At 40.6% G+C, this 26,959-nt stretch overlaps 1 protein-coding gene across 9 annotated transcripts in view; it reads left to right on the top strand.

The window, feature by feature from the left end:
• The window catches only part of mid1 (midline 1), a 28,217-nt gene extending 1,916 nt beyond the window's left edge, over window positions 1-26,301 (top strand). The window contains exons 1-11 of one of the 9 annotated variants that reach the window (XM_065962325.1): window positions 1,655-1,793; window positions 13,168-13,889; window positions 15,334-15,393; window positions 18,462-18,557; window positions 20,938-21,045; window positions 22,377-22,525; window positions 22,601-22,728; window positions 23,322-23,465; window positions 24,029-24,190; window positions 24,288-24,495; window positions 25,216-26,301. In XM_065962325.1, the coding sequence (XP_065818397.1) occupies window positions 13,224-13,889; window positions 15,334-15,393; window positions 18,462-18,557; window positions 20,938-21,045; window positions 22,377-22,525; window positions 22,601-22,728; window positions 23,322-23,465; window positions 24,029-24,190; window positions 24,288-24,495; window positions 25,216-25,564 (2,070 nt within the window). In that variant the 5' untranslated portion in view covers window positions 1,655-1,793; window positions 13,168-13,223 and the 3' untranslated portion in view covers window positions 25,565-26,301. Of the gene's footprint in view, window positions 1-1,654; window positions 1,794-4,077; window positions 4,281-6,943; window positions 7,131-8,538; window positions 8,794-11,291; window positions 11,574-13,167; window positions 13,890-15,333; window positions 15,394-18,461; window positions 18,558-20,937; window positions 21,046-22,376; window positions 22,526-22,600; window positions 22,729-23,321; window positions 23,466-24,028; window positions 24,191-24,287; window positions 24,496-25,215 lie in introns of those variants that run through there. The other 8 variants (XM_065962324.1, XM_029277473.2, XM_029277474.2 and 5 more) reach the window with 8 other exon arrangements.
• The last annotated feature ends 658 nt before the right edge of the window (window positions 26,302-26,959 follow it).

Genomic DNA, 26,959 nt, shown 5'->3' with positions numbered 1-26,959 from the left:
AAGATGTGACACCACTTTTCTACAGTAGATCCCTCAGAAGCTGGAAGCAATTACAGACCTTTCCGAGCAGCAAAGAATGCAGCAGGCGTTCACCGCACCCTTTCAGAGGGAGACTCTTTTTTTTTTTTCCTTAAAAAAAAAAAAGCAGAGACTTTCAGGCAAAAGCTCTGTGGTGTGCGGACTAAACATAACACATGACATGCTACTTTCCCAAAACTCCTTCACTGTTACATTTTAATAAGAAAAAGGCAGACATTACTGAATTCATTGTGCTGTTTCTGACCACAGAGTATAGCTTTATTGACTTGGTAAAGGATGTGTTTCCTTTGGCTTTCACCATCTTTTGGTTGGATTTTTCATACCGTGGCTTTACCCAATGTAGTAGCAGATCCAGAGAGTGAATCATCATACACATCCAATGTACTGATTAATGATAAATATAAACCCTAACTAAATAGGCTACCTTTAAGGTGCTGCTCAAACTAAGTCCTTCTCTTCGTCTACATTTATACTAAGTTCTATTACACCAGCTTTCATTGTAGCTTTTATTTGTTTGCAACGATAAATAGGAAAGGAAAACAACATTGAAAATTGATTCTGTTGTTGGCAAAATGAACACAGTACCAATAAAGCTGCAACGTGCTCAGAAGAAAAAATCCATTCCAGGTCAATGCTCACAACAGTCCAATATGTTCACCACAGTATGTAAACATTGGCTGATGTGACATGTAGAGCAGACACTTTGTATTTTCTACCCAGCATCCCTATCTGTTTACAAATAAAAGAGCTTCAAGACTGGTGACTTAACTTCACACCTCCACTGGAAGCCGAGGATAAATCACAGAAAGTGTTAATTGGCATTCTGCTAACGCGTTCATTTATACGGCCGATGTTTACATTGATTGTGTGTTGCTTAGTTATGGGCGGCCTGCCTTGGGGATGGAGGCAATTAAAATGTTGAACCTTTGCCATGATGAGGGCAGACGCCACTTTCATCTTATTGTTTATTGGCAAAATGAGGAGTTGCTGTCCTCGTTAGAGAAAACACTCATCGCTACTTAGATCAGTGTTTGCACTCAAAAAGACAATCTTGATGCCAGAGTGTGTGCTAACTCAATTAGCAGCGTGCCCCAAAACTTTAATTATGGTCGTCTGCTGAGGGTTTAATAGCCAACATAACGTGACAAATATGTTCTGTTTGGTGTTCTTGTGTACCTGTATGTGGGTGTTGATCTGATGAGTGCTGTTAAATGAGCAGCAAAACAACATTTATCGTGTGGATGTATGGAACTGTGTTAACGCAGCAGTGCAGCTGAGCCCCGGAGACTGAGCCCATCTGTTCAGGGCCTGGTTGCAAAGTCGGAAACTCATCAAAATTGGGTTCCCCCTAAGGTTTATGCACCCCGCCTTTGCCCCATCCATTTGCTACATCTTTGTCTTTTAGCTGAGAGGGTGGGGGAGCCAGGGGCAAGAGCTCAACCCCAGAGAGGGAAAAGAGGGAGTGGGGAGGGGGTTGAGTGTTAATGGAGACAGTATCCATGAAATGACCTAGTGGAAATGACGCTTCCTGGCCACGTTTTACGCCTGCATGAGCATACAGCCTGGGCTGGGGCTGGGGCTGGGGCTGGGGCTGGGGCTGGGCGTATGATGAGGAAGGGTGTGTGGGACGAGACTAGCCAGGATGCTACTGTGTGTTTTGTTTAGTCTCTCATCCATGTGCTACTGAAAAGCACTTCCAAGCCATCAATGGAAGTTGCACCTGCATTTTAAAGGATCGCCCCAGATGATAGCATGTAAGTCTGGCTAACTTTTACTGCAGAGTCTCATTTCAAATGTGTTTGCATTATTGTTTATGGTGAGCAATTAAGTTGACAGTATGGAAAATGTGGCTCTTGTCCAATAAGAAAGTGTTTCCTTGTCTTCCTTGACATAATGTAGATTAGGCACCTTGGATCACACACAGATTTGAGTACATATTTGTTTTGAGTAAAATGAGTTTGTACTATGAGGCATAAAGTAATAACATGATGGTTTAGATTACAAATATCTGCTCCAAAAGTCTCTGAAATATTACAAATATAAAAAAATATATCCAATTTAACCATTAAATTGTATCACATTACACAGCCTTTTCAGGTCTTTTTCCAATGAATACATCCTGATGTGCCAACCAGCACCCAGAGGAGCGCCTCAGGCAGCAAACGGCCTTATTTAAGGGGGATGAATATTCATTTGTTTTGAATAATTATTCCGACAGTGCTGTTACTTATTGATAAGGGAATAGAGTATAATGCATCATATTTTCCGGAAGTAATTCGACAAGGATTACACCAAGAAAGTCAACATCTTTATAGCCACTTATACAAATACATAAACAAAACAAAAAATACAATTGTTATTGTGAGCAGCTCAACCTCTGGACTGGGTTGAATTGTGGCTTTGAGTCAAAATTTATAAATAACTATGATGGAACAGGCAGTTTCTCTTTTGTCAACGTTGATACCTCATAAAACTGTAGATGTGTTTATATCTGAGGAGATGTAATTGCTTCTGATGTGACAGAATACAAAAGAATAAATGTTTTTGTGCCCATTCCGGACTAAAAGCCACAGAAGACTTTGTGTTTTAGCCTGGAACAACGCTGAGGTTTGGTTTCCATTGGTTGAGGTGGGAACTGCTGCTAAAACCACAGCCCAGACAAGTTTTCTTTCTTTTTTTATTGCAATGGTTAAAACAGAAACATTTTTCCACTTCATGTTTAGTAAAAGTTCAGAGAAGGTGAGTGACTTGAGATTGACCCTCGTGTGACAAATTGTTTTCACTTCTTTGTAAATCCTGGGTCCAGAAATCAGTTTGACTCTTCCCTGCATGTAAATGTGAAACGTTTTATGGCATGTTATTGCTATGAAATGCATCTTATTGTGAGAAAACAAAGTAGTGCCTCCCTCATTTCACATGCACTTTATGGATATATTACCCTGTGTGGTCTTGGGCAGAGGGAAGAGATGTTTCTGCAGTCTGGATTTGCTGTAGAGTTGGAGTGATGTGACAATAATGTGCCATTGCTGTGTGTCTGCTGGCTTCATGCTTTACATAGAAAGCAGATGTGCTGTTTACAAATGCATTAGTGTGTGTGTACAGCGTGCAGAATGAGCGATGCAGACGGAGGCATCACAGTGGAAGTCATGCTTAATTCAGCCATTGTTTCACCTCGCTTGTCAGCCTTTAAGCTTTTAGTCGTGGTCACTGGGATTCAAGTGACCCATCCAAGGTATTTTTTTTCCACATTTACACTGTCTTTGCACATTTCCTCCTCTTACAAAACGACAGCAGACTTCACATTGGCATGTGATGTTTGGAGGAACTGGAGAGTGACAGGCAGCAGTAAGCTTGACTGAGAAACAAACAAGCTGTGAAGAGAGAGCTGAAGGTTTGCCAGTGAAAAGATTAGAGTGGCATTTGGCTCGAGTGCCGAGATGCATCGTTGCTCCAGCCACACCGCCATGGCAACACAAGCTTTATGCCTTCCTCCCGTTCACCCCCCTACTGAGCATCCAGACTGTACCAAAGAGTCATTTAAAGATCTTGTGATTCTCCTTGACCCTTTTATTCAAGCGCAACATAAATGACATGAATTAGTAGAATTCAGCAGTGTTAAATAGACATTTGCTATGTCAACTTTGATTACTCACTCATTTCCATGTCTTTCTTTCCTTTTGAATGACATGTAAATGAGGGAAAGTCTATTATAAATGTGCACATAACCTCAGCTGAGCATCTCTGCAGGCCCATCCATCCCAGTGCTCCCATTTGTCATGCAAGACACCTCTGTTCCCCGGTGGCCAATCAGAAGTGCCTCCCCGGCGGCTAAAAGCACCCCCTCTCAACACCTCATCATCAGTTGTGATTGACAGCCTCCCACAGCTAGGAGGGGGGTTATTTACCTCCTTATGTTCTCATGGGACTAAGTTAATGATCCCAGCCAACAAAATAATACAAAGAGGGGAAAAAAGCCTGAGAAGTCGGTGCCTGGTTGAACCATTTGGAGCAGTTTGGGCTTCCTTTAGAGAGGATTAGAGTAGAAGAGGCTGTGTGAGGAGAATTTCAGAGATAGTGGGGAGACAGGCGAAGCGGCAGAGCCCCGACTGAAAGTAGGAGCTAAAGGGAGGCTTCTGAGGAAAGCCGGTGTTTATAGAGAAATCTCTTCTTGGGCTTTATTTCTGTATTCATCTGCCACCAGGACTATGGACTCTCTGGTTGACTGACTAACAGGCTGCGAGGTAAGGAATCATGTGGCTTTTCAATGGGTGACTCTTTTAGACTTCAGAGTGAGGCTTTGAGAAAGTTTTGCTGTGCTAAAATAAACATGCTTTGCAGTATTGTGTACAGTTTTTGGTTGAAATGGGGGAAATACCGAGCAAGGATTTTTGACGTACTAAAAGAAGCTCAGAGTAAAAACTAAATATGATTTAGCAGGTGTGTATTTTTTTCAATTAATGTTTGGCCTGGTGTGCATCATGTATTTCCTCATCATGTACACATACAGCAGTCATCTTCATATCACCATTCAATCTGATTTCATTGACACAATGTTAAAGTGTTAATGTTCATTTGAGTCAAACAAGCTTATTCTTGGTATTAAGTACATCATCATGACTCTCTAAAAGTATTCAAATAAAGCTTCAATCCAAGAATACTGTCATTAAAGGATCTGAAAACTGGGCTTCAATTTCACATGTGAAAGCTTGGTAGGCTATTCATTACAAGAATTAATTATGGGAATCAATTCAAGTTCAATCAACAAACTTTCATTCATTTGGCCATTTGGCTATAACAACCCGTGTTAGTATTGAACTAGGGTTGTCATGAAACCAGTATTTTGAACCAGGATAAGATACTAGTAAAAAATAAAACAATATAAATTCCTCTTTCATTACCATGGCAACAAAAATAGAAGGCATGGCATCCAATGTTGGGAAATTTCTTATCTTCATTTACCAAAAATTGTACGCAAACTTTCATAATTACACAGATACATCCCTCTTCTCTCTGTCAGTAAGAGACAGAAGCGTAACTTTTGAGTCACAATGAGACGCTTAAAGGACTCAAGGGAATAGTCAGAATATGGCAGCTTTCAAACTTTGTTAAAAATACGACTAAGGGTCTGTTGTTGTCCTTTTTTTTTTAAAGCTTTTGGCTACTGTCAATCAATAAAATAAAGAAGATTGCTGTGTTTTAAGACACAACGTATCAGAAGGTATCAGAGCATTGAAAATCTCACATTGTACTCTCAACACATATTTATGACTGACCTGAGCAGTTTGTAGAGTGTTAATCATGGTTGAATAATAGTTTTTTTTGTGTGGGGAGTTTAGTGCTGGATGTAGATCATCTGTTTTTGGCAGCAAGCGTGAAGTGTAGCTGAGTTTAGAGTTTAGAGCCTCAGTCATACGGAGTTAGCTAACATTGCATTCATACTGTAGATATGACTTCAAAGACGTGTAGCGGCTAATGCTGCGTTTGTATGCTACTTACTACTTACTATGCTATGTAGAGCAAAGCATTTTGTTACTCCACATTAAGTCATTAGTTGAAATAAATTCTACACTACACTTATAGTCACAGTGTGCGGAGCATGGTAAATGTCAATCTATTTTTTGTGCCACGCCCACATCCTGTAGTCTAAACAAATGGTCTGAACTGATTGAACAGATTTTGATCCACACTTTTAATTTGTAATGAGCGTTTATATTCACTCAGACTTGGATTACATTCTTGGATATTATACTATACTACATTTCTAAATGCTTTAACACACCTCAAAGTTGTTTTCATTGCTCTCACATTTCCTTTTCACACTTATTTTGGACCCTGCAGCCTCAACTGTAACTCAAGAAGTCCTGGCAGGCACTTTTAGTTTCTATACTAATCGCAGTCAGTCCATGCTTTATGTGCTGCGGTTCCACCACACAACCTAAACATTTACACTGAGATACACATCAGAAACACTCAACTGGTGACGAGGTCGTCCGAGGTAACGGCTCTCAACTGAATACCTCAAACCTCGCAGTTTGATGGTCAACGTGGTTTCATATCCTGAGCTGAGAAACTGATCAAACTTTATAAGCTCAGAGTCACTGTTTGGATGCCAGTCTAGTCAGCCAGCGCATGTTTATGTTGGAGACATTTTCAGCATCGCCAAAGAGTGGCGAACAGATGCCAACAACTTTCAACACTATTGAAGTCAACTCTCCCAACCACAGCGCATTCCTGTGTGTTTCCAGCTCAGTGTGTTCACATGGAAAAACAAAAGGCTGTTTCAGAAATAAGGTTGCAGGGCATAACTGCCCGGCTTTATGATGTTTGTTTGATCTCCATCTGTGCCTATCATGAAGTCAACTGACAGCAGAACATTTTAATACATTTCTTTATTCATGTTCATGTTTAGTAGTTAGGCTATTAATTTATTCATGTTATTATCACTGGGTCACTGACGTGCACACAAAGTATCAGCATGTCACTGCATTTGCTTATGCACTATTTTTTTCAGCTGCAATGAATCATATATTGAATGCTCTGTATTAAATGTCAGGCATGAAACACATTTCAAGCTGCAATAAACTAGACTAGGTTTGTCATCATATAAAATATGCAAAAATCAGAAAAGAGTGTTATGAAAGCACTCTGAGGTTTTTTTTTTTGGTTGTGTGCAGTTCAGCTATGTGGATAATGTTTATTTGAGAATGACAAAAAAAGCTTTGTTGGGAGTTATGGCAGCACTCTATGGTCTGATAGCCGTGAGTGATAGAGAAAACTAGCACAAGTCCTTCCCCTTGCATGTGATTGGGCAATGCAACAATTTGCAGCCAACTAAGTCTATGTGGGATAGGTAGAGTCCTCTGTGAGAGGAGAGGGTAGGGTGGAAAGTTTCGATCCTCCTACTGGTTTTCAATAGGCTTAGAGGACAGGGTTAGAGGGTCAGAAACTCACAGAGAGCAACAGAGACAAGTCAGCCTTCTCAAAGTTCACTGCACTGGATCAGCTCTGGCAGAGTCCATATATCAACAGGGACTGACTTTAAAGGCAAATCTTTCTCCTCTTGCCTGTTTATGGATGTAATCATGTTGCCGGTAAGTCAGAAGGTCATTCCTAACTCGGTATGTATTTTGTGTTACTGCGCCTCTGTGTTTTCTACCAAAACATTGAGTCATAATTTTGTTTCCAAGCCTGCAGGCAGGAATCTGTGCAAGTGTTGGGGTTGTTTGGCCTTGTTGCGCTCACAGATGCCTTCGTGTTCTGATCCGTGGATAATACCAGAGTTAGAATGAGAGTTGGGATGACTAAGTTAGAGGCCGAGGGGAATTTGGTGATTAAGAAGTGTCAAAGACAGCTGGAGTAGTCAAAGTAGATTTCCAGAGTCACATCAGCTATTCACTGTGGGCTGGAACATCAACAAATCCTCTCTATAAAATAACTTTTACCGCAATAACCAGAGTGTGTTCCCTGCGACATTATTTATGTAGGTTGTCTTCTCTTTTCCTTTTCTTTGTGTCATCTTTCCCCAGACATCATAAAAGTTTTTTATTACCTTGACTCAAACAGAGGGAGCCACTGTAGCCCAGAGGGAGATAAACCCAGCCTTTCATCCATAATCTGGTAGCCCCATGACCTACAAAATATCATTTACTCCACCGATAAGATAAAGGATACACACTTTTCTCCCTGGCCACATCCGTATATGATCAGGCAATACATCTGGCCACAGTTTGTGACTACATACACACAGGAAGCTAACGAAGGGTAAAACTGGGACAGTTCATTTGAGCCCGGGGTTTCTCTTATTAATTAGTGACTTATCTTGTTCCTGTGAGGAGGAATGCGAGACATCTTCCCAGCAGAGTGCTTTGCCTTTGATCACCAGTGTGACAAATAGATATCAAGCTGTCACCATGGCAACACATATGGAGGTCTTCATATGGTCTACGTCATGTTGGTTTTATGTTAAGTGCGGAATAAAGTTTTCATAGTTCAACAATCGTAAAAAAAAAGATGTTGGCAATGAAATCATTAAATGCTAGAATTCCTTTAACAATTAATAATTACATAAATAAAGCTAATGAAATTCTAATTAGAATGTAAGAATACAATTGTGCGGCAGTATCAAAAACAGAAATAAAGAAAATATTTATATCAGCACAATGAAGTAGCCTAGATGTGTTAATATGTTCATAAGCAAGTATATTGTAATAAATTGAGATAATGCATAAAGAGGCTACTAGCCCATATTTGACTAAATTAGATGCAACATTCTTTGAATCATATATTTAAAAAATAATAACAGTTTAATGTCACCTTTTAATTATGTGGTAGAATTTGCCTCCTTTGATTTAGGAAATAAAAATCCTCTGTAGTTTATAGACCATCCACTAGATGTCGCTCTTTGACTGTTATAGTATACAATGGCACTGACTGTTGTTGTATGACGTTTAAAAACTTCTTGAGCACACGAGGTGAAAAGCATAAAGAAGTTAAGGACCGGATGTTTATTACAAAGCAATCTACTTCAGTCCGAGAGATTATTCTTTTCTACGTGGACCTCGGTGCAGCAGCAGCAGCAGCAGCAGCAGCAGGCTTCATGCCTGGAAAGTCACAAGTTCCTGTGGTTGTGGAAAGGATACGGTGTTTTCCCGCGGATGCCACCTGCCAAGCCGCGCGCGCTGGGAGGAAATGAGGCTTTTGTGCAACTTGTGATGTTGACCACGATGACCTCTGATGACCTCTGAAGCCCAGACTGTAAGCTAAATGAAAAGAAAGACATGAAAAGTTGGGAAGTAGCTGACACAAAGACCTCTTTTCCACTCACGGTCTGTAAGATACTCATTAGCCAAGAAACATTAAGTTTATCGATTTTTAGGGCTGTTTCCTCATTATGAAACATCCTGTTCACTGTTAATGGAAAGAGTGTGTGTGTCTGACAGATGAGATATAAATTTAGTAGCCTAAATGTTTGGATTGGTAATTAACTTTCCTTCCACTAGCAGTTAAAAAAAGAGTAATAATGGATGGCGGTAAGGGCTAGGCGTCGTGTAGCTAATCTCAGTAATGTGTGCAGCTGCAGGTCAGGTAGATCTGTTAGTGTAATCAGCTGTAAATCACATTAGGCCTGAGTGGGCCGCTGCTGAGCAGGCTGCTTTAGGGAACAGCAACAGGCCACGCATTGGTCACAGCCACGCTGTGGAGACAGGATTACAGATAAATATGTTAGGTGTGTGCCCCAGGAAACGACAAGAGCAATCACACTCTCTCAGGGGCTGCATACATGGGGAAAGAGACATCATTTTAGGTGATAAAGACCATAACAAAAAGGATTAGGACAGTGCTTGAGCAGATGATTGTCTTCCTATTTGAGACACTGTAATTGTTTCATCTGTTAATGACCCATTATACTTCAGAAGCAAATAACACTTGGACTGTTAAGTTGTTGTTTAAGTTCACCATTTGACAAAGATGCACACAATCAAGTGCGTGTCTCACCCCATTATATCTGCTTGTACTCAACTCTGAGCATCTGCAATCATAGGTATGCAACTAAAAAACTGTAATTAAATGTAAAAGCATTTGTTCACTGAGACAGTGTTTCCAGATTCTCATAAAACCATGTGTCTTTTTTAAGAGTCATGTATAAAAACGGATTTAATTTTTGAGAGATCAGAATTTCTAGTAAATGTATTCATAATGTTTGATTCATGTAACTTTTTTTATTCTATGAACTTAAAGGCTTCATTACAGTTCTGAGCTTCTCTAAATTTGCTGAGTCAACTGAATTATGAATTTCTCTGGTCATCACATTTAATGCTTTTTGATAAATAAAAAAAACCCGTGTTTGCCTCTATGTAGAAATGGCAGTGATTGATCTGCTGATGATTTTCTTAACTTATTGTTTGATTGCGTCGTCTATAAGATGTATTAAGTGATGAAAAACGATCGTCGGTGGTCTCCCATATCCAGAGAAGATCTTGTTAAAATGTAATTTATTGATCAAATCCTGAAGATATTTAGTTGTTATTCATCTCACTGTCATAGAGGGCTGAGAGAACCCACAAATATTCAAGTTGATGAAGAAGATGAAAACCACAAGTTCTACTTTTTCCCTGTGAAAAATTACTCAACTGGATGAATCTACTGTCAGACTAAAAATAATTCAGTCTTTGATAACCAATTAGTTCTTGTTGTGGCTGTCGTCTTAACATATTGCATAGAGCTTTGCAGCAGATTAAGAATAAGACAAAGTTTTTCATTCTTTTTTTGTGATCTCCAGTTCCTGGAAGTCCTCCTGCTAATCTCATGACAGTAAATTCCATCCCAGCTGGAGAGAGACTCTTATTGAGGAATCCTGGAGAATCTGTCACATTCCCATGTGCTTCTCTCGAGCCGTGTAGCCCACACCCATCACTTTGTCTGAACTTCAACTCGTCTTAAATATTTATTGTGTGTGTCTTCCTCTTGGAGAGGATAGCCTCTCCGGGGACTCCTGTGAATGACAGGAGAATTGAAAAGCAGCACAGCAGGGGAGGGGGTGTCTGGAGGTAGAAGCACATGGTAAGCAGATGGTACCTCAGTGGTTCCCATTCGAGGGCCAACTGGGACGAACTCAAATGTAGCAGGTGATGGTGTGGCAGTGTCTGTCTTCATTTGAAGTTCTGTCTGAGAGGAGGCTAAGTGTCTTTCAGTGTTTGCTGTCGTCAGTAAGTCAAATGGGGCTTTTATAAGATGGAGATAGTTTTGGAGTAGGTTTTTTTTTTAGTTGTGGCATCCATGAGGTGTGTTACACACCACAAGCTTCTGTGATGTAACTCAATTTTTCCACGTCACCTTGTTTTTTTGTTTTTGTGCTAAGGTAATCACAGACCTCTGTCCCACGTTTCAGATGAGTTGAGTCCTGCAGCTTCTCAGGTGGCCTCTTCGCTCTCTCTTCTGCTTTTCTCTTTGATTCCCTGGTGGCATAGCTAAGAGAAGTTCCATTCCAAAGCTTTGAGTGGAGAGATGGCCACACAAGGAAACCTGAACCTGATCCGTGCTTTGAATTTTGAATGGACAGGGCCGGGAGGACACTAACCTTCCTGTAAGGGCATGGGCTGGGGCTCTGCACAATTCCCTTTGCCTCATCTTGTTTTCTCTCTCTCTCTCTCTCTCTCTCTCTCTCTCTCTCTCTCTCTCTCTCTCTCTCTCTCTCTTGCTCCCACATACACACTCTTTTTTTTACTCTCTTCTCCCGGTTACTGGCCAGCGCTCCAGCTGTAGGTGGAGCTGGCTTTCCTGGAATTGTCGGGCAACTTTTCCTGTTGTGCTTGCTACCTCTTGCTCAATCTTTTGCCTAATGACAGCTCTGCTTCGGGATTACTGGGGCTGTGAGGACTTGTGCCATCTGGATGCTTGTCTCTCTAGCAATGCCTGGGTGTATGGCTGGCTGGTGTAGTTGTTGTCATGAAAATGTTTTTCAGAATTTAGATCAGACGTTTTTTTTCCCTTCAGCAGAAATGTCTCGGGAGTGCAAAGTGGGGCGAAATCCATCGGTGGGTAAAGTAAACTGCGCATGAATGGGAGAGCTTTCAGGAGTGTGTGATGTTCTCTGGGCTGTAGCAGCACTTTGTGTTGGCTCTTTGCCTCAGTGTTGTTTTACACACTTTTTGTAACTTGTGCCATAGGGGGATGACATCAGTGGATCTTTGCATTGTGTTTTTCATAAAAATAACTATCTTCCTTTTGTATTTAAGGATCTAACCTGTTTGACGGGACTTGTGCTTGTACGTTAACCGCTAGATAGTATCATTGCTAATGTTGTCTCGTGTGTTATAGTAGAAACATCTCAAACAAAGTACAAATATTTGCAAGTAATTTAGTCATCTTTTGTGCCATAGTTAGATTGGTTTTATGACATTTATCTGCAAATGTATAAGTTGAAGAATTATTGACTATTGATTATTGACATATAGTTTAAAAGTGGAAAAAAGTGTTTACAGTGAAGAGTCTAAAATTGTGAAGATGGCATGCTAATGGATGTTCAAATACCAACTTCAAAAACAGGTTTGAGTTTTCAAGCCTACAAAGTAAAGAGGTCATCTTTGATCCTCTGTTGTTATAATTTTTTTAGACACCTGCATTTGCCATTTGTCTGTAAAGAAGAAAATATCAAAAGGAACAAAGGTTCCACAGATACATCACAGTCACAGGGGACATGGCAACAATCACCTCTTGTCTCGTACAGTGTAGTGGGACATCTGAGTGTCAGTGACCATTTGAACAGAATAGAAAAGAACAAACCCAGGTCTGTAGCTCAGAGGTAATTGCTGTATCCTCAGAACTTCAAAAGAGCTACTTGTGGCCCCGACTGTCCCTGATAACGAGCATTTGCCTTCTTCACACATAATGAGTGGAGGTAGGGAGTTCACATAGAGAGACGCTGTGAGCACAGTGTGTCCACTCGCAGCTGGGGTGTCTGACTGGTCGGGAACAAAGGCTTAGTGTCTGTGATAGTGTGGAGCCCCAGCCATCAGCAAGCAGGCCAATAGACTTCTGCTTGGCTGAGCTGTCAGTCCTCGGCAGCCCCGCTGGCCCGCGGACTACAGTACAGAGTGGAACACATGCGGACAGGCTAGACTAGTCCATGCCAAATTAAAATGAGCCGCTGCTGCATTCTCCGAGTTGTAAGTCCAGCCAAACAAAACTTACAAAAGTCTGATACATGTCAAATATGACAGGCTTTAGTTTGATTATCCTCCTGTGAGCTTTTTGCTTCCTTTACATAATCGGATATTTTACAAAATATTTACATCATAAATTCTTGAACATTAGGAGTTGCCGTGTCTGATTATTTTTCACTATGAATTAATCTGCTGCTGAGTTGGAGGATGAGTTATCCTTTTGAATTTTAGAAATGAATAAATAACTTGTGCTGGTACATAAAGACAAAATGAAGGCTCTAATTAGTTTATGTCCAAATGCAAAGCTGAATTTACTCACATGTTGACATGCTGAAGGAGAGTTACGTTTTGTACAGTACTTCTGCTTGAAAAATAAGTTTACAAGTCCTGTTGAAGGTGATTTTTATTCTACATGTCGTCACATAGTTATCACCATACTTAAGTCATTTCTGTGTTTTCTTTACAGATAGCTGATCAGCTTCCCTGGATTTCGCAGTCGACCCTGCTTTGTTTTGCCTGAAGATGGAAACATTGGAGTCGGAGCTGACCTGCCCAATCTGTCTGGAGCTCTTTGAGGACCCGTTACTCTTGCCCTGCGCTCACAGCCTTTGTTTCAACTGTGCCCATCGTATCCTGGTCTCACACTGCACCCCCACCGAGCCAATTCAGTCCATCAGCGCCTTCCAGTGCCCGACCTGTCGCCATGTCATCACTCTCAACCAGAGGGGCCTAGAGGGACTCAAACGCAACGTTACACTACAGAACATCATAGACCGCTACCAGAAGGCTTCCCTGAGTGGACCTAACTCTCCTAACGAGACCCGGCGTGAGCGAGCTGCCCCCGACAGCAGAGCCATGACTTCTCCCACTGACCGCGTGCAGTGTCAGTTCTGCGAGCAGGACCCTCCGCAGGACGCCGTGAAGACCTGCGTCACCTGCGAGGTGTCATACTGCGACGAGTGTCTAAAGGCCACCCACCCCAACAAGAAGCCTTTCACAGGCCACCGTCTGATAGAGCCACTGCTGGACTCCCATCTGAGAGGACTCATGTGTCTGGAGCACGAGGAGGAGAAGGTCAACATGTACTGTGTGACAGACGAACAGTTGATCTGTGCTTTGTGTAAGCTGGTTGGCCGACACCGGGACCACCAAGTGTCAGCCCTCAGTGACCGCTATGACAAACTGAAGGTAAGAAATGAAAATGATCTGTAGCAATGAGAGGGGAATGATGCCCTGCACAAAACCTTCCCTACTGATTGTAGCCCACTGCATTGATTTCTGTATTTGTTCACCTCTTGTCTCAGTCTAACAGTCTAACAGGCACACCGCTAGTTCATACAAGAGTTGAGTTAAACGTTAAACACAAGTGAGCGGCTTTATTTCAGTTATAGAGAGTAGTGCCCAGATACTGAGATAAACCAAAGTCACTAATGGAAAGTCAAGATGTTTAGTTTTTACTCAGTTTGTACACTTACAGTTACATTTATTTAAAACCAGAAACCTTTAAATACCATCATTTTAGTGATGTTGATCTTATTAAAAAAGAGACCAATAACAACTGTCATCATTGTGTGTCAACAACAGATGTTCATATATCTAAACAATGGTTTTGATTTGTAGTAGTTCATCACTTTAAATCAAGAAAGATGAAGTTCTGAGTTTAAGTGGATTTGATACAGAATGCTACATAACTCTTTAATAATAATAATAAAATTGCATTACACTTTTTATAGTGCTTTTCTAAGTACTCAAAAACGCTTAATAAAATGTATTTAAAATAACTTGAATGTTCCTGTCCATACTGAATAAGAGTCGCTGCATGTTATGGCAAGTTACATTAACTGTTATGTTGTCTATTGTTGTAAATGTAAAGCCTGCATTATCTTTAATCAGATCACAAAGTACTCAGTCACACATCCTATGATAAGAAAATCTGAAACACCTAACCCAGTATGACTTCCCTTCATAGGTTCTTTTGTTTTAATGTATGTGTCTGTTCACATTTAATAGTTTTTCATGTTATCTACAAATTCTGATTCAAACAAACAGTATAAATGAGTTGGAGCCTGTCTCTCTCTTGGCCAGTCTTAAATGTAATTGCTGCCCATGCCAGAGACTTTTTTCACAGATTAAGTTAGGAGAGGAACTGCTCATGTGTAGCAGATGGGTCTGATATCAATAAGACATGAGGAGATGCTGTTAGCTGAATAGAAAGGTGGCTCTGCATTCTTGCCATTATTGACGTGAATCAACTTCTTTCTTAGCAAGTCAGTGAACGGCCAATATAGTTGTTTTTCCTTCTACCTCACTGGATCATTTTTTGTCCTTTTCAAGGCAAAGTTCTCAGTTCTTCCCTAAGTGTACCCTAACAATAGCACCGCATCCACTGCATGAAATAGAAATGAGGCTCTGCTTTGTTTCCACTCTCAGTGTCCATGCATGATTCACAAAAGGGGTGAGTTGGGGGGGGGGGTAACTGCATCACAAGTAACACTTGAAACCCTTTTGTGCCCGCTCCTCTCTTTCACAATGCTCGGTCACAGTGGGACTGGGATGCAGCATTTTGGTGAGAAGGTTCAGAGGAACAGTCTTAACCTGTCTGCCTTTGTTTAACCGTGCTGTCGTTGTGCAGAAATCTCCTGGCCGCTTTCTCTGTGTGGGGCGTGATCGTTCACACCAGGAGGCCGACCAGGTGATCAGAATTATTTCTTTAAAATTACACATTCAGGGAAGGATTTATTTGATATACTTTAGTGTTCACTGGATTGATCCTTTAAAAAGCAACAGAATGAAACACACTGTGCTTACATGCAGACACAGCACTGTAGCCTTGATGGAATACAGTTTTTTGTTGTCAGTATTCAGTGTAGTTAATTATTTTTCCCTTTAAATAAACACATCTTCACAACGGTAATATGCCGAAGAGTGGTTGACTAGAGATGAATAGATTCCTTGATCCTTTATCTTCCTTAAGCCCAGACTAACAATGATCTGTTTTCTCTGCTGTATTACATCCTCAGCTACCTGATGTCATTTAACAACGGGCTGCATTCTACTAATTCATGTTTTTATTTGTTGTCGTAACTCGTTGACCACACATTACGTGCACTTAACTGCATTGTTAGAAAACTCATAGGAAACAGCTTGTTTGAAACAGGATTGTTTTCTTCTCATGGCACGCAGCACAGGACCCAGGTGGCATGCAGCTGAGCTTGTTCAGAGTTGCTGTATTTTCCAAACATGTGTTTACAGTGCCTCACATTTCGCAGACATTCCCACACAAAGGAATATTGTGACATTGTAAAGATGCAAGTGTGTGCGTGCGTGTGTGGAAGCGTAATGTGGGACTTTTTCAGGCTTGTTTCAGCATTTACCAGTATGTGACATGATCCAGGTCCGGTATCAAGTCTGTTGTTTTCCATCGATCATCATATTTCTAGTCAGTGGTATGTTTGCGGTTCATCCCAGAATGTAGCGGGCTAAAGGGAAACGAGCATGAGGTTTCAGAGCAAGGAACTTCCTATTCCTTATTGAATCACCAAAATACAGTACTGAAATAGAGTTGGTAAAAGTATTGTAAACAGAAAAACAATTACAATCTCAAGAAAACATTTAAAAAGACGTTATGAAACCAAAGTATGTGTAGGAGTAAAATGGTCTTAATGGTGACTGCACAATTAACTAAGTGGCCTTTTCTGTATAACAAGAAACCATGTATAACTGTTGAAGAGACCCTGTGACCTGCTCTTTGTCTTGCAGGATCAGCACTAAAGACTTCAGTACTTCAGGGGTTTCCTGAACGATGGAGATCTTAATGCTAGATGTCGTTGTATTATGACACATTACAGATATACAACATGCTGTAGTTGTACTATAGAGCGTATGAAACACACTCTTAAGAAGAAGGCCATTTGTTGCATCCTGACCAGCCTTGAAGAGCTGCTAAAGATCATCAACTATGAAACACACTCCACAGTGTTTCGTTAGGCAGCCACTTTTGGAACAGGTTTGGAACCTGCTTCCACTCCCACCTTGACTGACAGCTCTTTAAATACACTTCTCTCCCAGCCAACATTTTGACTTGTCATAGCAGGAAAAACACAGGCGTTAGGATTATCATGAGCATTATGGAGGCTTTGCTTTATAGAAATATCCTAGTCAGACATAACAGTGTGACAGTGAGTCAGCATTCGGAGAGTTGAGTTTAGGAATAATGATGGTGTTTATTTGTACACTAGAATCATTAGTTTGTTTAGTGTTTCTCAGTTAAAGATACTTAGACAGTGCAGGAACACAGTGACAATCATAGATATGTAGCAAGGCCTGTGATGTTTGCAGAATGAAGTTACAACCCCTGACAAAGGATCAAATCTCAAATGTTGACAAAGGACAAAACTTCAGAGTCCTGAGTGTGACCCTTTAGGACTGTGAGAGGAAGGAAGACAGACTGGCCGAAGCAAAGGTGTGGAACCAGAAGCATTCAGGTCTAAAAAAGGAAGCAGCCTTTCTTTCCTCTCATCAGCTTAAAATGAATCTAGGAAAAAAGCTTCCATTAGAGAGAGAGAGAGCTGTCTAAACACACACAGGGTGTTAATGTTCTAGGAGAGGCCTTTTTTAGGAAGCGGGAGAAATACAAAAGACCAAAAATATTCTCAGAGGAGATGTTTTGCGTTTGCTCTCCCTCTCTGCGAGGCTTTATGTGATTCTTCAGACTATAAAAGTGAAGAGAAAGCTTTAAGCTTGTCTACATTCAACATCCTTTTGATTAATATGTCATCTCTCGTGTACATTTCTAAAGTTTAAAACTCGGCTCCTCACCTGTACCTGCAGCTCAGTATCTGAAAAGGCTTTCACCACATTCTCTCGCATATAAATGAATCATTCTTGCGAGAGTGGTTAAATAAAGCCTCTGCTATTTCAGTGCACAGTGATGCAACCACCTTATAAAATCACATTGTGAAACATCTTAAAACGATCTGGAAGAGGTCTGCCCACTCTTGGGTCTTTATGGACCCTTTGTTCTCTGTTTGTTTTCTTCTTTGGATTATTTTCAGAATTTTGTTTTTCATCAAGAGAAAAATCCTCAAGATGTAAGCATCTATACTTTGGGAGTACACGCAGTTTAATAAGTTTGGGGCGCTCAACAAATAGAGATGAAATGTGTCTTGAATTTGACGAAAAATTCATCGTGAAAGTCTCAGACATCAGTTCATTAGCATCCATATTTAGATTAAGTGTTCAGTGTTTCAATTTAGGTGTGACTGCACTTTTGTTTCCTTTTAAATTGATAGCATGCTCGCATGTAATTACACATAAATCATCTTAACGCAGAATAAAAGTTTAAATCAGAAGATATTCTCTACTGTGATGGTACAGTTCCTACCCAATTACAGCCAGAGATTAAGTTTGAAACATAAGCCTTTGATCTGAGTCAGTGATTAACACAGCCGGGGTTTAGTCGTCCAAATCGCTGGCAGATGCTCTGCTAAGCTCCGCGGCCTCAGCAGGCAGCATGATGGGATCTCTGGCTCACAGGGAGCACCCGGGGGGCTCTGCACAGATCAGAGCCCAAATGTGGACAGTCATATCCAGAGGCGGCCTTGTGTCTCCTCTCCTGTGCCCACTACACAGGAGCCAGATATGTTCCCCGTGTTCCAGTTCACCTGAGTCTCCTCCAGGATTTATTCGTCTGTTTAAATGTGTTTGTGGGTGCCTTAGTATGTAATGGTATATCATTTTCATTTTCCCCCCTCTTTGCAGCAAACCTTGGATTCCAACCTCAGCAGTCTAATCAAGAGGACCAGTGAGTTGGAAAGTCTGATGGGCAAACTTATCCAAACCTGCCAGCATGTGGAGGTGAGGCTGTTTATCTGTCTGCTTTCAGGTGCAGGCTGTTCGCTGCTGTGGCTTTTCATGGGCAACAACTCATTGAATTATTAACACAGTGATAAATGACTGGGCCTGAGGATGGCTTTTCATCATGTCAACAAGATTAAGTACTCATTAGTCTATAGATCCATCATTCCTGAAATGCTGATGCACTTTACTGCAAATAAAGTACCTTAAGAGCAAAGGCAAAATATGCATTCATATATTCATATATATCAAAAATAAACGTTAACGTGGACGTTATGTGTCCTTAGTTTATGATCTCACTCTGCCATGCATCTGTTACAAACCCTTACTTATCATACATGTTCAAAAGATAGCAAATAATCTGGTTTTGGTCGATTCAAATGCCATGAAGAATCCAAACACTGATAGAATAAAGTGTCAAAAATCTCAGATGGACATGACTTATTGAAGTTGTATTTCACTCTACATGGTCAAACACAACTGGATGCAGCCCTGTGTTGAATTCTCCTGTCTTTGTAGAGTCATTTTGAACTATAAAACTTTGAAGAAGCAGAGTGGGATTTTTTGGAACAACTTCAGCAACTAACAAGGTTCATGTAGAGTGAAAAGCTTGAAGAGGTCAAAATGCTCCAGCAACACTTGTAGTATGAAGATCAACTTTATTAACAGGCTCGTGGCCTTCATCAGGGTCATGATCTCGATGACCCTGATGAAGGCTACAAGCCGAAATGCGTCCGTCTAATTTGAACAATAAAACTTTGACATTCAAACATTTTCTATAATCAACCCCTACTCCTTGTTTTAACATAATGAGAAGCTCAGCACAGTCTTGCAGGCTGAAAAGCAATTGATTTTATGATACTAATTGCAAAATGTTGAACTTGTATTTGCAATAAACCAAATTAGTTTATATAAATTGACACCTATGGGCCCTGTGCATGATGCAGGTGGCTTTCCTATTTTCCACTTGACTCGGTTGTAATTTTAGATTTTTTAAGAAGAAAATGTCAAAGGCATTTTTCCCTTCACTGGACAGAACCTCTGAAGAGAGACAGGAGATATGAGGAGGATAGAGTGGGGATGACATGCAGCAAAGGGCTGAGCTGGAATTCAAACCCACAGGAACTGTGACGACGGTAGCCTCTGTACATTGGGTGCGCGTTCCCCTCATGCCCCTCAAGTTGTTTAAAGAGCACATTAACGCCCCCCATTAGCACCCAGGGGTGTGTTTGTTTTAAAATGAGGTGTGGTCAGGCGCAATGCTGGCAAGATCCTATCCTGAGGACACAGAAAACTGCTTCACCTTAGACTCTGTTGTGGGAATAATTCAGTAGAATAAACCTTCAGTCAAGCATCAACATATTTCATGAAGTGTCCTGTGTATGCTCTTTGTGTTCAGAAGCACACTTAAAGGAGAGAAGTTAAGTGAGCTGGTCGGAGTTTGGTTTGTTTAAAGTCTTTCTATGTGATTTTTCACTCTTAAATGTATAAATCAAGTATCTCCTCTGAAAATAACTCTGTGAGTCATGACTGTCTACAATGGGTGTAACACTCGAGTCCCACTGTCTGTGATGTTTTCAGAGTTTTTAGAGTCCTATCTTCAGTTTGTTTACATCACCTGGACGGCCGGCTGACTCCTCCCCTCACATATAAAAGTTGTTTAATTGAGGGACTAGAGAAAAGAAGAATAACATACTGTACTCACTGCTTAACTGTGTTTCTAGATCACGCTCATTTCAGGTAAATTTACATGCAGTGTGAAGATACAAACATAATAAAGATCACTAGCATTAACATGCTAACACAACAATGCAGCGCGAGTTGTTTTGGTTTCATGCTGGTGCTCAAGGGCGACATCTGCTGGATCAAAAAATCCCATATAAAGCCTTTAAGCAATAAAGAATGAAATCGGCCATGTACATACCAACATGTCAGGCTGCAGTCGCACCTGGCCGTCAATGAGAGTTTACTCTTTGATTGGTTTTAATCGTGTTACGCCCAAAACACACTTACTGTATGTTTAATTAAGCAAATTAATCAAACCTCTATGTGATCACCTCTGATTATAAAACGTAGCAGGACACGCTCCAAATCACTTTGCGCTGTGCGTTTTAGACTGCGCACTTTGTGCCCTCAAAATAGGGCCTTTAGTCTGTTCATGGATACAACATTACCCTGCAAAATATTATGTTATAACACCGTAAAGAAATATATACCCACCTCCGCTGACTGCTCCTGTGTCCGACATGAGAAGACAGATTTATCCTCTAAGGTCGTTTTCCTGCCACATGGGTTTTGCATCGTATGAATCGTGCTGTAAATAAATTAAACCCTCTCCCCTGATTGGCTTCCTCCTATCTTCTTCTCCTGTCCTGTCTAGGTTAATGCATCGCGACAAGAAAACAAGCTGCTGGAGGAGTGCGACCTGCTGATTAATATCATACAGCAGAGAAGGCAGATCATAGCTACCAAGATAAAGGAGGGGAAGGTAGTGTTTATCACCTTGTGTGTCGTGATAACCTTTGTTTGTATGTTTATCCTTGCCTCCAGGCACAGCTGACAAGCTAGCTTACAACTCCTGAGCATGCTGCTGCTGTTAGAGTGCAACAATAACAAGTCAATGCTGCTGGGTAAAATCCTTGTTTCTTGAAAATGATGTTTTTGTAAGGTGATCAGAGGAGGCAAACACGTATTCTGCACTCAAAGAGAAAAGGCACTTGGAAAAAGAGACTCTGGTAAAAGCAGAAGCACTGACATGTCCTTGCTGTTTCTGTACAAATATTTGTGGGAAAAAAATCAATATACCGAAAAATAATGAACTTTACCTTTGCTCCACTTTATGCTTTAAGCAGTTTTGGCGTCTTCAATTTCCTCTCTGTAGCTCAAAGTTTTGCTGTGGGTCAATGAAGTCACATTGTCTAAACGCTTTCTTGTCAGGTTTTTGTCTTGGATGTGTCTATCATGCAATGTTTGATTCACCAAGCAATGATCATTTTCACTTAGCATTGTCCAATTCGTTTATCGATCTTGAGGTTAGGATTAGGAAGCTGCTGCATAGTGATGCAAAACAAAAATAACGATTCCCTTTAATTGCATTAGAATCTAAAATGGCAAGCTGTTTTGAATTATTCAGGGAATAAAGGTGGCAGACTACTTGTGTGGAAATGTATTTTTGTAAAGTAAACAATGAAATATAAAGAGCATATACCTTTAATTTACTTAAGTACAGTTACAAAGCATTTGTACTATATACACTATTCCCCTTTTAACAGTACAAATATTTGTTAAACTACGGTGCTCATGCATAAGATGCTCATTAAATGAATCCTGTCCTCTTGAATTGCTTCTCTTCCTTTCCCCAAGCTAGATGCCATCAGAGAGGCTGTGGCATGTTTTGCCTTGTTCAGTGTCAGAGTAAGATCAGATCCTAGATACTGAGAGCCAGGGTGTGACGCTTTCCTTCCTCACCTCGTGCCTCATGTCAGGTTCTGGTTTCAGCCAATACACCAGTGAGGCACAGATCAGGGATTAGATGGCCATGTTACCATGGCAGTGATGTGATGGATGTTTCATTAACACACCTTTCATACCAGCATACTTTCTAAAACATGTTGAACCTCACATTTAGTGTTTATTACACAGCTAAAAAATCTTATTGTCACAGCTGGAAATTATATTTTCTTCAGTAAGACTCTCTAACTTGCAATTTAGATCAAATCTACCATCTGGCTGTGTGGTGCCTCATACAGTAGGCAGAACTCCTCGGGCTATTTACCCAGCTTTTCATCTATCAACATGTCTCTTTATTTCTCTGTGTAGTCTGTGCGGCTGAGGAAGCTAGCTCAGCAGATCGGCAGCTGCAAGCAGTGCATCGAGAGGTCCTCGTCCCTCATAACACAGGCTGACCAAACTCTTAAAGAGACGGATCACACTCGATTCCTCCAGACAGCTAAGAACATATGTGAAAGGTAATTGGGGGGGAAAAACAATAAGTCTGGAATATAAAATGGTCCACTTCTGATAATGTTCACGATTTATTACAGAGTTTCAATGGCAACAGCATCCTCCCAAATCCTGTTACCAGAAATTAACCTGAACGACACCTTCGATACTTTCGCTTTGGACTTTTCAAGGGAGAAAAAAATGCTTGAAACCTTGGATTACCTCACAGGTGAGTGAGGGCTTGCAAGGCATGAAGTCACTTAAAATAATCTAGTGCTCAACCAGTATTAACGACCATGTGAGTTCAGGTACACTACAATGTTTGAGCAGTTTTATACTCGCATCTCTTATTATTACAAAGTAATAATTTATGTTTGGCTCCTTTAGGTAAATGGCACATTTAAGATCATCCACTTTATATCCTCTGTGGCTTGAAACAGGAACAGGGATTTATATTTTAACTAGCTAATGACAGAAAAACAAAAAATCTCTCACGTTTCACCACAGTGGAGTTTTATTTTCCCCTAAATGAAACCGGTTTGATTGTTTATTCTCAGCGCCTGTTGTGCAGCGTGAATTAAACCCTGCATGGGAGCTGTAGCTCTAATAGCTGGAGGAGCTGCTACCCGGCTTAATTACACTAATCAGAACAAAGACACAGAAGATGGCATTTTTCCACCATCATTTTTTTTCTTTTTGCGGTCTCTACAACATATTCAAATTGTAGTTTATTTTGTTGTTGTCTTGTGCAGAATACCATCCACTCAGCTTTTCATTACTGGCTCTCAACAACATTTTTTTCCCTTTGTTTTTCAATTGCAGCACCAAATCCACCAGTAATCCGTGAGGAATTATGTACAGCTTCGTATGACACAATCACAGTCCACTGGACGTCAGAAGATGAATTCTCGGTCGTATCATATGAACTCCAGTATGCCATCTTCACCAGCCACTCCAATGTTGTCAGTAAGTCTGAATGCGGCTCTCCAGCTGCAAATTGTTTGTGGTGGGAAACATGACAATGACAGGGGGATTTTCAAGGGATTTTCCTGAAGGACTTAGAATTGTTTGGGGGGGCTGTGTTACAATATCTAAACATAATATTGTATTGTAGCAGCAGAAGAGGAGGGCTTTGTCCACGCTCTTATGGGGAATGAGATGTTACCAAAATACACTGCAATTTTTGCAGCATCTAGGAGGGGATAAGGGGAAAAAATAACAGCTTAGTCTGACTGGATTTACATCCAGACAGACATGGTGAGCTCGATATTGTCTTTGGGTTGGAATGAGCAGCAGACTGCTGGAATTGATTGCGCTAACAAGGTCACAACATGCTCAATCAGGCAATTTATTGTTATCTGCCTCGGTGCCGCAACACATTAGGATGAGTGGTAATGCAGCTATATTTGAGGAGTCAAAACTAGAAGCTGTATGTCTCACTTTTTGCTTTCAGACACTGGGCCTTGCTTGTGAATATTTTATGTAAATCTGTTTTTGTTTTTGTTATTGACTGTCTGTCTTGGCTGCAGGTTTGTGTAACTCTGCTGATAGCTGGATGATTGTACCAAACATCAAACAAAATCACTACACTGTGCACGGCCTCCAGTGTGGCACCAAGTACATTTTCATAGTGAAAGCCATAAACCAGGCTGGAAGCCGTAGCAGTGAACCAGGGAAGCTCAAGACCAACAGTAAGTCAAATGAAACAACGGTACATTTACATTTACATATAGTTGATCATTCTTGAGAATTGTGATGCATCTCTAAAAAACTGTATTTTTCTTTAAGGTCAACCCTTTAAGTTGGACCCAAAGTCAGCTCACAGGAAGCTAAGAGTGTCACATGACAACCTGACAGTGGAGAGGGATGAAACATCATCCAAGAAGAGCCACAGCCAGGACCGCTTCTCCAGCCACAGCAGCTACGGTGTCACAGGAAATGTCTACATCGACAGCGGACGACATTACTGGGAAGCTCTGATAGGAGGAAGCACATGGTAAAAACATTGACCTTTCTGTAGCCATGCTGGTGGTGTGATTGTTAGGAAGCTGTTGTTTGTCTGCCATTCAGACCACTACATAGATCAGAAACTGAGAATGGATGGAATTAGTTCAGTTGAGTTCATACAACAGAATGCAGCTTGTTGTGATGAAGCCTCGTCTTAGTTACAACACCAACTGGACTTTTTGACTTAATGACATTTTGCACAGACATTTATGGATTCATCCTAAAGACTTTGGAAATCCTTAATTTTTTGCTGCAGAGCCGACCTTGAAGTTGACATTTTTAGATGAATAGATACAGATGACTTGTGACAGACTTTAAGATTCTGAATCATGATAAAATGAAATATGTTTGTTGATTCCTTAACTTTAGGGCAAAATCCTTAAATGTCAAATATTATCTGTTTATGACAAAACACCCAAACACCTTCAGACCTCTTCTCATTCAACCTCATTGTGTATTCTATTGAGTACTAAATAGAAAATGCTAGTATGCTTAAACACAAAACTAACATGCACTGTACCTACGTCAGTGCTGTTGTGAGCATATTAACATTCAGATGTTAGCTTTTACCTTAAGCACCAGCTGACCAGACATAGCCACACAGAACCACTAGCACGGTTGTTGTAGACTTTGTCCTTTTAATGTTATAGGTTTAAAATGTTATAATGTAAGCATTTATGAACTCTCCTTTTTTTTTTTTGTCATGCAGGTTTGCAGTTGGAATTGCATACAAATCAACACCAAAGCATGAGTGGGTCGGCAAAAACTCTGCTTCCTGGGTCCTGTCTCGATGCAACAACTCATGGGTGGTGCGTCACAACTGTAAGGAGATGCCCATCGAGCCGTCTCCCCACCTGAGAAGACTCGGGATATTGCTGGACTATGACTCCGGATCTCTGTCTTTCTATGACGCTGTCGGCTCCCAGCACTTGTACACATTTGACATCGCCTTCGCTCAGCCTGTGTGCCCTGTGTTTAATGTGTGGAACCGGTGTTTAACAGTCCTCACTGGACTGCCAATCCCGGATCACTTAGAGGGGACCGGCTACAACGACTGAAGAAACCTGTCCTGCCACAGTTTCTTTGTTTACCCAAAAAGAGACCTGCCTGCCACCTCATTGTGATGCCTACATACTGTTGACAAAATAAAAACAGTAACCAAACGAGATGCACTTAATTTCCCAGGATAACATTCCTTGTTAAGCCCTTTGTTCAAATTAATTTTAATTATTTAAGAAAGTTATTTTGAAGCATCTGAAGATGTTTGTCTTTGCTTTGCACATTTCTGTATATTGGACTGCTGGGTGGTTTTAGGGGTTTGCTTACATTTTTAACTTCATTCTGTTATTTCTAAGACCACACATTTCACTTCCTGTGCTCATGAGGTTGATAATAAACCTCCAAGTGACAAGCAATAACTTTGACTTTAATGTTTTGGAATGTTGAATGATAGGTTATTTTTAATGAAATATTTTTTAAAGTCAACGCTCCTTCAGAAGGTGTCACTATAAAATGTATACTAAGCCACTTAGACCTTGTACCATTATGCAACCTTTCCATGTCATTGTTTTTTATGGAGAAAAACACTTCAGATAGGTTTCAGTAGATAAAAGCAGCTTCACTTGTAATGTGAAATCTGTGAAATCAGCCATTTTCAAATATTTATTCTGTGTTCATGTGCCATTCCAGACCTGCATAACTATTTTAATCTTTGTTGTAGCAGTTTCACAAAAGCTCCTCATTGCAGTTTTCACATTTTAGTTTCCTGTAACAAAATAAAAGTGACGTCCTCTGATTATTTGTGTAATTTGTCCTAATTTCTAAGGCAGACCCTATTCTAGAAATCTGTAGTGGTATAATATTATTGAATACAATGTGTACTTGTTGTTTACACTCATTTATAATTTATGTCTAATTAAAGCTTGAACAAGCTCTCACTACACCCCAGTGAAAAGAAAACATGACCTCTATAGAAAAATAAGTGTCAGTGCTGCTTTACAGGACAGAGTCTGACCCACTCAGAGCCAAAATACAACTTCTGACAAGATTGACTCTGACATGTCTTTTTGTTCGGGAGTAACGTGGCTTGAATTCTGCAGCATCTCCTTTCAACTAAAGTAGACAGGAGAAAAAGGAAAAAAATAATCTGAACTCTGTGTGACCTCCCCCACGAGACGCCCTGCAGGAAAAGCTGCAATACATGAACTCTACCTCCTCCATATTCTGCCGCTAGGTCCCTTTTCTTTGTAGGATTTTGAGATGTGTACATGTTTGTTTTTACAGGACTAATGGAAGCTGTTTTTTTAAGGTAAAAATGTAATTTCCTGTATAATCCAGTAATAAAATATATTGCTTATATAGGGATAATAGTGTACATATATTTATAGACATAAATGCTTGACAAAAGGTCCTTTCGAATTACAGTATAATACTGCAAACCAAGATTAATTTCA

This window comes from Labrus bergylta, chromosome 13, assembly GCF_963930695.1.
Source record: "Labrus bergylta chromosome 13, fLabBer1.1, whole genome shotgun sequence".
Classification (NCBI taxonomy): Eukaryota; Metazoa; Chordata; class Actinopteri; order Labriformes; family Labridae; genus Labrus; species Labrus bergylta.
The sequence above is the reverse complement of the archived record's forward strand: the minus strand, read 5'-3'. Positions and strand labels throughout refer to the sequence as shown.